Source organism: Theropithecus gelada, chromosome 10 (genome assembly GCF_003255815.1).
Source record: "Theropithecus gelada isolate Dixy chromosome 10, Tgel_1.0, whole genome shotgun sequence".
NCBI classification, from domain to species: Eukaryota; Metazoa; Chordata; class Mammalia; order Primates; family Cercopithecidae; genus Theropithecus; species Theropithecus gelada.
The window spans coordinates 22,560,987-22,571,475 of record NC_037678.1 but is presented as its reverse complement, the minus strand read 5'-3'; the positions used below and the strand labels follow the sequence as shown (position 1 = coordinate 22,571,475).

Genomic DNA, 10,489 nt, shown 5'->3' with positions numbered 1-10,489 from the left:
TAGCATCTAAATCACCCCCCACCGACAGTGTCCCCAGACCAGAGACGTGCGGGACAGCTCTGCTGCATGCACGGTTGTGCTCTCTGCTTGGTGGATGTGAGGCTATGGTGTAGACATGGGGATAAAACTAGAGAGATACGTGCTCAGTAATGACACACGGCCACTCCATGTGCTGCAAAGATATCTAGACAGTGTGGAAAGGGTGAGAAAGTGATCCAGATACAGCACTTAAAACCGAGAGAACTCATGCTTTAATAGACACTGAAAATCACAAAGGAGCAAGGCCAAGTGCCTTAGCAATCTCAATAAAAATATGAAGTTCTTTTTACATGGTAAATTTCATAATATAAAAAGTTTAATGTCTGGAAACCGTGTAATTTACAAAAAAAGTCCACGTAGGCCAAAGATGGCTAACACTGCATATAAGGAACGTGAATGCCACTGGGAAGGTATCTGAGGAGGGGCGGGACCACAGGTGTCCTGACAGGAAACATCTTTGAAGGATGTGGCACAAACAAGGGCCCAGTTCACAAACCAAAGGTACACTCAGATAGAACAGCAGAATAGGTGATGAAAATTATACAGTTTCCACTTGTTGCCTACTTACTGAAAGCAAACCAGATTATTGCATGGCATTTTTCCAACCTGAACTGAAATTCTCAAGGCTACAGTTTTTTTTGTGGGTCTGCAAGTGTGTGTGGCGGGGAGGTGGCGGGATCGGCATGGCCGGGACTGGCTGCAGTGATCATGTGCTGGAGGTCACTGGGTTGGAGAAAGCAGGATCAGGACAGCGTGGGTGGCACCTTCGTCTCCTGCTAAAACCCAGCAAGTTTCAGTGTGGACCGTGAATTTTTAAAAAATGGAATGGAGGTGAAAACTATTTCATTTTGTGCTGCACATCAGTGTGGCTCAAAATGTAAGTTTTAGTAGCAATTTTTCTCTTGGTATTTTGACTTAATTAAAAAATCAAATTAGTTGAGTCATTTACTGGAGAGAATTAAGAAAGCTTTGACTCCCTTGCTCTGTGGTCCTGCTGAGGTTTCTAAGAGAGGGGAGTTGTACGGCTTATCGTCATTGTATTTACATCTGATGGAGTAGCAGAGGGTGGGACATGCCAGTTTAAATATATGCAATGCTTTCTGCAAATGGTAAGCCAAAAATTGTTTTGTAAATATTACCCACATCCATGGACTCCTCCCAAGTGGGACAAAGAACCAAGGGCTATGCAGGAGGCATTTGCTTCATCCACGTGGCCCTTACATACCCGGGCTTCCCGGACGCCAGTCAGTCTATCCACTACCTGACTTGCTCTTCCTAGACTGGAGAAACAAAACATTATTCCATTTTCTGTCATCTATACCAGGAGTCAGCAAACTTATTAAAAGGCCAGGTATTGGCCGGGTGCGGTAGCTCACACCTGTAATCCCAGCACTTTGGGAGGCCGAGGCGGGTGGATCACCTGAGGTCATGAGTTCGAGACCAGCCTGGCCAACATGGTGAAACCCCATCTCTACTAAAAATATAAAAATTAGCAGGTCATGGTAGTGGGTGCCTGTAATCCCAGCTACTCAGGAGGCTGAGGCAGGGAGAATCGCTTGAACCCAGGAGGAAGAGGTTGCAGTGAGCCGAAATTGCGCCATTGCACTCTAGCCTGGGCGACAGAGTGAGACTCTGTCTCAAAAAAAAAAAAAAAAAAAAAAGCCAGGTATTAAATATTTTATGTGGTGTGGGCCAAAGGCAAAATCAAGAATATTATGTAATTACTTATATAACCCTTTAAAAAGGTAACTTAGCTCATGGCTGTGAAAAACCATACCGCTGACCAGACTTAGCCTGTGGGTCATAGTTGCCAACTCCTGATGTACACAAAGAAATCTTGGTGAATTACGCAATTTCCCTTAATTCTAAGTGCATACTTTTTTCAGTGTAGCCTGAAACGTTCACTTTGATTTTATGATTTTACATCCGTTTTACTCATATAGGAACACCAAGACGGACATACACATAAAGTGGCGGTGACTCTACAGTGGCCTCTAGACTGGTCTATCATTTTATCACTTTTGTTTTCCCTTCCTTGAAACTTATATCTAAGACAGAATAAAATCACATAAACCATTTGGCTCTTCAATATGAAACCTAAAACAATAATGTACATGGGACTAAAACCAGGTTAGAGTCCATGAGTCCTCCTAACTGGCTCAATAACCACAGGAAGTGGCAGGGTGGTGGGGGTGTTTGCTAGAGAGGGGCAAGTAGGGCGGCACCCTTCCCCTCACGGAAGGAGAGCACAGACCCCAGAGCTTTACTCCAGGGATCCTTGGCACTTGGGAAAGAAAGAGGCTGAGAGATTTGCTAAGAGAGGGACAGCCTAACCATCTGCATATGGATTTAGAAACTTGAGGTTTACTTTTCATTGTTAAGAACCTGATTTTGCTGTCTAATGCACAGAGCTATAAATTTGGTCTTCACTTGCTACACTAGTACTTTTATTACCATTTTTTCCCCTACTAACATAAAGAAACCCTCATAATTGCTGGCTGCTTTATAAAGTACTTTGCTTTCAGTGTTGGGATCAGGGCTAGAATGTGACATGCTTATTGTTGCCTTTTGTCAACATGGCTGCTGGTTAAATTAAAAACCCCTAGGATGGAGCTCAGGAGAACACAGACTGGATAAATATTCTTCTTATTTTCAGAGGAGTACACTGAGGAACAGGTGAGACTGTCAGTGTATGCTCAGAAGCTGAGATCCCACCCATGGTTAAAACCCCCACTTGGGGATCCTGAGGTCAGTGCCCCCTGCCAGGCCCCTCAGGTCTGCTCCATGTGCTGCTGGTGGCCCAGGCCAGGTGGCCGCCCACCTTCATGAGGAACCCCGTAGTGAGGTGGGTAGGATTTTTATTTTAGAATTACCTGAAAGATACTTATCTAAATTCTCCAACTAAGTACTAATACGACTTTCAGCATTTCTTTTATTAAAATAAATTAATGGTTACCCCTAAATAGATGATTCCCTTGTCTTGCCTCAAGCTGGCAACAATTTAAGTTACCGTCAGAGCTGTAGGAAAAGAAGTCCACCTTCACTTTTTAAGATGTATCTCTTTCTCCCTGGTTGGCCATAATCCGGGATGGCCCTACTGCTTAGGATCTGGACGTGTGGCTTCAGTGGTGGGGGAGGGGCCAGTCCTTCAGACAGTAGGAGCACAGGAGGCTGGCCAGGGCCAAGGTGAGGGTTTTGGGGGGCAGCTCACAGAGGCAGGTGCTGGAATTGTGGGGACCTGGCAACAGATTTATATATAAGACAACTGAGGGACCTGGAGTTGGGAAAAGAGAATAAAATTCAACAGCTAATAAAAGGGAACAGGAGCTGGAAGGCGGGATAAATCTAGTTAGCCTTGGAAATTTTTTTTTTTTTTTTTTTTTTTTGCTTATAAGGAAACTGAGTCATTTCAATCTTTCCTTCCAAACTTGATAATTACTTATTGATGACTATTCAAAATTTGACATTTTAAAAAACTTTTTGAGCTTTTAAAAATAATAGCTATAAATGCAAAGTACTATTGATAATAAAACCAAGTTGTTTATCCATATACAAAAAAAGTCAATACTGTTTTAAAAGCACAAAGTTGCATTTTAAATCACAATTGCATAGTTCTAAAATGCCTGGATAAAAGTTACATAATTTTTTTTTAAGAAAATTCAAGTTTGGTTGACAGCGGGACCCAAAGGACATTTGCAGAGGAGAGTTCAGAATGGAAGCGCTGTTTCAATGTGAATTATTGCATTGTTGCTGAGATATTACACTATCATGAGACCAAAATTGCTACAATTTAATTACAAATCATTGGCATTTTAAAAACCATTATTCCATTTTTGGCTAATATAACACTTTCCTGTAGAATTCAACTGAGAGAAATTTCATATATCCCACCCCCAACCAGCACCCGAAAGCCTTAGAAAAAGCTCTATTTGTATTTCTGTGTATAAAAGGTACTGCATATATACCTCTTAGCAAAATATGTGCTCCCTTTCCTCTCCCTGCCCCAGAACCATGATCATTTTTGTACAAAATCCTGGTGAAGAATTATATCAAAGATGAGAAGCAGGGAGTTCAAAGGTAAACATTTGGTGAAGTGTATAGGAAATTCCATGAGCCTCCTGTACCAGCCCCATAGAAGTCCTGGCTTTTGGTGAATGTGGCCCAGAAAAGCCACCAGTGTGTGTGACAGCCTTTGGACGTGGTCATGCCCCTTGCCCGGAGAGCACAGCATCACGAGGGTGCTGGTGGCTGTGAGGGGACTGCACTCGGAACGGCTGAAGCAAACGCCAGGCCCCCATCTGCCGGCTGCTCAGAGTCAGTGGGTATAAAAGATGCTTTAGCATTTGGAAGAAGGGAAAAATCTTCCTGGGGACAGGAACTTGTAGCCATTTCCAGAAGGCAGTCTCAAAGGGCGTGCGGGGGCTGCAGCGGGAGGGCCGGCGGGCAGCGGCAGTGCGCCCAGTGAGGTGGTCTCGGTGCGCCAGTGTCCGTTGGGAGGGGCTTTTGGTGGAGCTCCCTCATGCTGCTGCAGGGACAGCTCCTTCAGTTCAAGCTTATCCACTCCCTCCTCCTTCTTATTGTGCCGTGGTGACAAATTCAACAGACTGAGGACATCTCTCTTAGAAGTCATCGTGCCAGGAGCCCCCCGGAAGATCTTCATTGGCCCTGTGGAATGCTGGGGTGTGCTCTGCCAGAACATCTTCAGGTTATGGACAGCCTGCACCTTTTCATCAATGGCTGCCATTTTCAGTTTGTCTATGTCAGGAGCGTCTGCTGGACTCGAGCGAGCGGATCCAGCTGAGGAGTAGGAGAGAGCTGGGGAAGGTGCACTGCCAGCAGGAGACTGGTGGCCGGAGCTTGGGGACATGTTCCTTGGTGATTTGGAAATGTGAGCGCTGTAAGGAGAGCTGGGGTACTTCAGTTTAAAGAGAGGCTGGTCCAGCTGGGAAGTCTGTGAGTCGGAGCCGGGTGATGGCCGGCCACTGTTCTGGCTTGGGCTGTCTTTGATGGACGTCTCCGAGGTGGTGGGGCTGCTATATCCAGAACTCACCTTGGGCAGGGAGGAGCTCCTGGCTGGGGGCTTTGGTTTAACAGTGACTGGCGATGGCTGACTCTTCTGATGGGAGAGGACAGGCCTGCTGAACGCGCTGGTTTCTGATGCTCTGAAGACGGCAGCGCTGCTGGGCGCCTGAACGCCGTCTTCAGGGTTATTACTCTTGCTCACCTGGCCGCCGCTCCTCTGAAGACGCTCCACCGCAATGAGATGACTCTGTGTCTCCTCTAGAATTTTCTGGGCTAATTCTTGTGGATCAAGTTTTGGATTGCTTTCTTCTTGGGATTTCACGGTACTGTCCGTTTCTGTGCTAGACTGGTCTGATTCTCCTGTATCTGAGCTTGCTAGTTTTCCCACCTTTTGGAAGGGTGAGTTGGGGCTGGGAATCAGAGTCATTTTCACTGGAGAATTTGGAGTGCTGATGCTCCCTTTGGAGCTCACTGAGACTCTCAAGCCTCCGGCTGTCCCAGGTCGGGGTTGTTTGTGGTCTGGTGAGAAGCACATATTTTGGTTTTCTTGGTAGGTCGCCAAGGGCTCGTTACTGATGATAGAAAACCCTTCATATTCTTCTTCATCTTTGTTGCCTGCAGGGCGGGTCTGGGGAGGCAGCTGGCTCCGAGGCAGGGTGGATCTCTGCAGGTAAGCGTTCTTGGACCGGTCATTGTCCTGTCGTCCTCCGGGGCCTCCACCCTCTGATCCACCCTCAGGTTTGGAGACAAAGCTCATTGAGGAGGCAATGGAGCTCAGACTGTACACAGAGATGGCGTCTGAGGCAATGCTGTCGGCACCGGTGGGAGAGAAGGGGGGGTGCTGGTAGCCCAAGGGCAGAGCATTGGAAACAGACTGAGCAGAAGCAAGAGACTCCAGGGAGGAGGAGCTGTCGAGGCTGAGGCGCTTGGGTAGCTCAGTAGAATCTAAGCACAAAACACAAAGGCCCAAAGGGCAATTAGAATTCTATATGGTTTTGATTTTTTTTTTCCAAAATTTACAACATCCTTATATGCATAGAAGCTAGCAAAGAATTATGCAAGAGCTACTTATATACACCACTTGAATTAATCTTACAATCCTCAAAAACATGGTCCTGTTAGAAAAAGTAAATCTAACATAGGGACAAAATCACTCTAGGAGAGCTCACAGCCACACCCACACCCCCCCAGACCCCCACCACCATGGCCCATCTCCACTCTGCTCCCTGTCACATGTGGGGTCAGGGTAAGCAACACGACCTTGTATCCACCTTCCTCTGAGGAGGGCTGGCTGTGCTCCTGGGGTGGGGGCCCTTTGCTCAGCTGGGGCATGTGAGCAGTCTGTGACATCTCCTGCCCTCCTTTCCAGCTCCATCCCAGCAAGTCCCTCTGGCATCATCTACATTCGCTCTCCACACTGCTTCTCCCCCATTCTCTCAACTTACTCCATTCAGGTTTTTGTCCCTGTCATTCTTATAAAGTCGCCAATGAGGTCCACAGTGCCAAATCCAGAGTCCGTTGCTCAGTTCTGCAGTGGGATACACCCTGCCCTCACCACCCCCTCCCTCCTCCATAGGCCCCTCCTCATCCTTGTCACTCTGAGACCTGGAATGCCCACAGGACACAATCCTCTTCCCCTCTGACCCTCACGCACCCCGGGTGACGCCATGCACGTTTCTGTCTCCATGCAGACCTCTCCCTGAACTCCAAACTCACATACCATCTGCCTGCATGGGTGCCTAATGGATATCCCCAAACTGAATGTGTCCCAGATAGAACTCAAGACCATTCCTCCTGCCACTTTCCCGACCTCAGCAGAGGGCAATCCCATTTTGGCAGTTCTTCCAAAAAAAAAAACCAGGATATCACTGTGACCCATCTGTCATGACCTTCAGCAGACCCCGTTGGTTCCACCTGCAAACCATAACCACCTCCCAAGCCAGCATTTGTTCTTCCCACTGTAGCCAGCTCGGCCCTTAAGAACATCAGTCAGGCTGGGTGTGTCCCCAGAGCCTGGAAATCTCCTCCCGGGCCCACGTGACCTGAGGGTCTACTCCCATCAGGCCCTGTGGCCCCACAGAAGACAGGCACACCTGTCGCCACGTTCCCGTCTGCTTTGCTGCCACCCTCTTGCTTTCCAGTCCCTTGCCCTGCTTGAGCACTTGCCAGCACCTCGTACATTCCAAGTGCCATGAGAGCAGGGAGTTTTTGTTTCCTGCTCCTGAACAGTCCCTAACTGTTCCCTAACATCACAAAAAATGTTTATTCACTTTTCTTCTGCTTCCCAAAATGTATGTGCTGGTGTTGGCCCCCAGGGAGAGCGTGGCAGGCCCTGGTGGAGAGCTGGTCTGAGGGCAGGCTCTTACCAAATAGAGACAGCAGGGACTGCAGCGCGAAGTGCACAGTCCGTCGATTAGCTTGCTTCCCGGTTTTCAGGATTACTTCCTCCTGACCAACTTCACAGAGATCAAAACCTAAAGGAACAAAGAAGATAAGCATCTGCTTCCTTTGGGAAGATTCCAGATCTTGAACAGGAGCGCTGTAGGGCTCCTTGTGCAACTTCATGGAGTGCCTGCAAGGCCCTTCAGGAAGCATTTGGGCCTGGGGCTTCCCCTGTCTGCACAGAGGTTGGTCATGTGGCAGAGGGGTCGGGCTGCCCCACCCGGAACATCCACTCTACACAGCCCCCATTTGGCATGTGTGTGGCTCTCACTGCCTGGCTCTTCTCTGTCCCTTCATGGAAAGCACTATGGACCAGAACTGAGTAAGGCTCACTCACATGCTTTTTTCTATTTTTTTCACAGAAGTACAGTCTATATAAAGACTGTCCAGGACAAAAACTGGCCACTCCATTCAGCATTGAGAGCAGTATTTACAGCTGGTGCATGGTAAGGTGAAGTTTCTCAAGGGCAAAGACAATGCCTTCATGCATGTTCAGTGTCTGCCCCCGTGGGCTTTGAAATGAGTGCCGACAAGGGGAATCTGCAGTGACTTCTCTGCCTCTGCCAAAGCCCAGGGGTGCTGCTCCCTAATTCTAAGGATTCTAATGAGACTCAGAGCAGGTGTAACACAGGGCGTGGAGCTTCCTGAGCAAGCTGGCTAACAAGCTGTGGACGATTAAGAGACATTATAGGGACACCAGCAAGTATGTCTCCCTGGGGAGAAGCCAAGCGCAGATGCTATGGCCACAGATGATGTGGTTTGGCCCTGTGTCCCCACCCAGATCTCATCTTAAATTGTAATCCCTGGATGTTAAGGGGAGACCTGGTGGGAGGTGATTGGATCGGTTCATGATAGGGAGTTCTCACGAGATCTGGTTGTTTGATAAGTGTCTGGCATTTCTCCTGTGCTGTCTCTCCTGCCACCTTGTGAAGAAAGTGCCTGCTTCTCCTTCGCCTTCTGCCATGATTGTAAGTTTCCTGAGGCTTCCCTAGCAATGCAGAACTGTGAGTCAATTAAACCTTTCTTTATGAATTACCCAGTCTCGGGTAGTATCTTTATACCAATGTAAGAACAGACTAATACAGATGGGGACCACAAAGCAAGAATTTAAGGCCTGAAGAGTCTTCAGCATTGAAAATTTTCACTCAGGATCCCTAGTCCCTGGTCCCTGGGTAGATCACTGAGCTCCCCTTAAAACAATGCAAAGTGCTGGGTACCTACAATGCCACACCCTCTCCTCTGACCTCACAATGATAAAGTAAAGGGGCCTGTAGTACACGATGCTACTGTCAGCATGCTGTGCGTGTCATGACTCAGCCACAGCACATTCACCAAAGGAGAAACCCCTCCCTCTCTCGTCTGCCTAGCCAGCCAGCCTTTTTACTTGTACTCGGAGATTTGGAGACTATCATTCCCTTAGGAATTAGGTTCACTAGAGGAGCATTCTGGTCTCTATGGGACGTTTTCCTCTCTGAATTTGAAAGTAGATAGCCCCTGAAAGCAACAGGAAGACATGCTCAGAGAACTCAGCATTAAAAACAAATAATGAGGCCGGGCGCGGTGGCTCAAGCCTGTAATCCCAGCACTTTCGGAGGCCGAGACGGGTGGATCACGAGGTCAGGAGATCGAGACCATCCTGGCTAACACGGTGAAACCCCGTCTCTATTAAGAAATACAAAAAACTAGCCGGGCGAGGTGGTGGGCGCCTGTAGTCCCAGCTACTCGGGAGGCTGAGGCAGGAGAATGGCGTGAACCCGGGAGGCGGAGCTTGCAGTGAGCCGAGATCCGGCCACTGCACTCCAGCCTGGGCGACAGAGTGAGACTCCATCTCAAAAAAAAAAAAAAAACAAATAATGAATAGTATCAATGTAATGCTTGCATGAGAAACCTCTACTTTTACCAAAATGATTGAAATGGGGTTGCTGAGAACTGGGTCCTCGCCATCTCTGGCAGCCCACGCTGGGTTGTGAAGGTGTGTGCTTACTGCTGAGGACTGGAAAGGGGGCATTTCTTGGAGCCTTGGAGCCCTGGGAGCGAGCCAGCCACCTCTCTCCAGATGACAGGCCTGCCAGACACCACTGTCCTCCCCGAGCTGTAGTCAAAAGGCCGTAAAGGTCGCAAATGCATGCAGGCTGACTCGCCCCTTGAGTATCAGTGGCTCTTGGAAAATACGGAGAATAACTGGAACATTGACTAACATCTCCCATAATCCCAACACCAGAGACAACCCGTGTTAAGATTTTCCATGTTTCCTTCTGTACTATTCTTGATGTATCTGGCAAAGGGACCTCAAAAGCAGCAAGTGTGCAGAGGAGGAAGGCTGGCTCCACCACGCCCACACCAAAGAGAAGCTCAGGCTCCACGAGGAAGAGAGCTTTTCCTTTATAAAGCGAGCTCTTGGCCAGATGCGGTGGCTCACGCCTGTAATCCCAACACTTTGGGAGGCTGAGGCAGGCAGATCACTTGAGCTCAGGAGATGGAGAACAGCCTGGGTACCATGGCAAACCCCTGTGTCTACAAAAAATACAAAAATTAGCTGGGCGTGGGTGGTGCATGCCTGAAGTCCCAGCTACTTGTGAGGCGGAGATTGCAGTGAGCTGAGCTTGTGCCACTGCACTCCAGCACCCCAGCCTGGGTAATAGAGTAAGACTGTCTCCAAAAAAAAAAAAAATGTTGTGGTTGTGCCTTCGTCTTGCGGACTTACTTGTGGCAATGCCCCCAAGGCTTGCCCTACAGCTTCTCACAGAAGTGACAAGAGAAGCATCCGGATGGGAACCTGACCCTTCTCAGTCTAGCCTCCATCTGCTGCTGCCTACATAGATATTTACTATGTTTATGCCAGGAAAATGATGCTTTAAACCCACAGAAGAAAAGCATGTAGGCCAGGAGTGGTGGCTCACGCCTGAATCCCAGCACTCTGGGAAGCTGCATGGAAGGGCTGCTTGAACCCAGGAGTTTAAGACCATCCTGGGCAACATGGTGAAAC

The 10,489-nt window shown here is 48.3% G+C and overlaps 1 protein-coding gene across 1 annotated transcript in view; it reads right to left on the bottom strand.

The window, feature by feature from the left end:
* Positions 1 to 228: 228 nt before the first annotated feature.
* The window catches only part of TTC28 (tetratricopeptide repeat domain 28), a 713,442-nt gene continuing 703,181 nt past the window's right edge, over positions 229 to 10,489 (bottom strand). Inside the window, exons 22-23 of the mRNA XM_025400555.1 lie at positions 7,428 to 7,535; positions 229 to 6,006 (exon numbers count right to left, since the gene is read on the bottom strand). Of these exons, the coding sequence (XP_025256340.1) occupies positions 4,376 to 6,006; positions 7,428 to 7,535 (1,739 nt within the window). The 3' untranslated portion in view covers positions 229 to 4,375. The remainder of the gene's footprint in view (positions 6,007 to 7,427; positions 7,536 to 10,489) is intronic.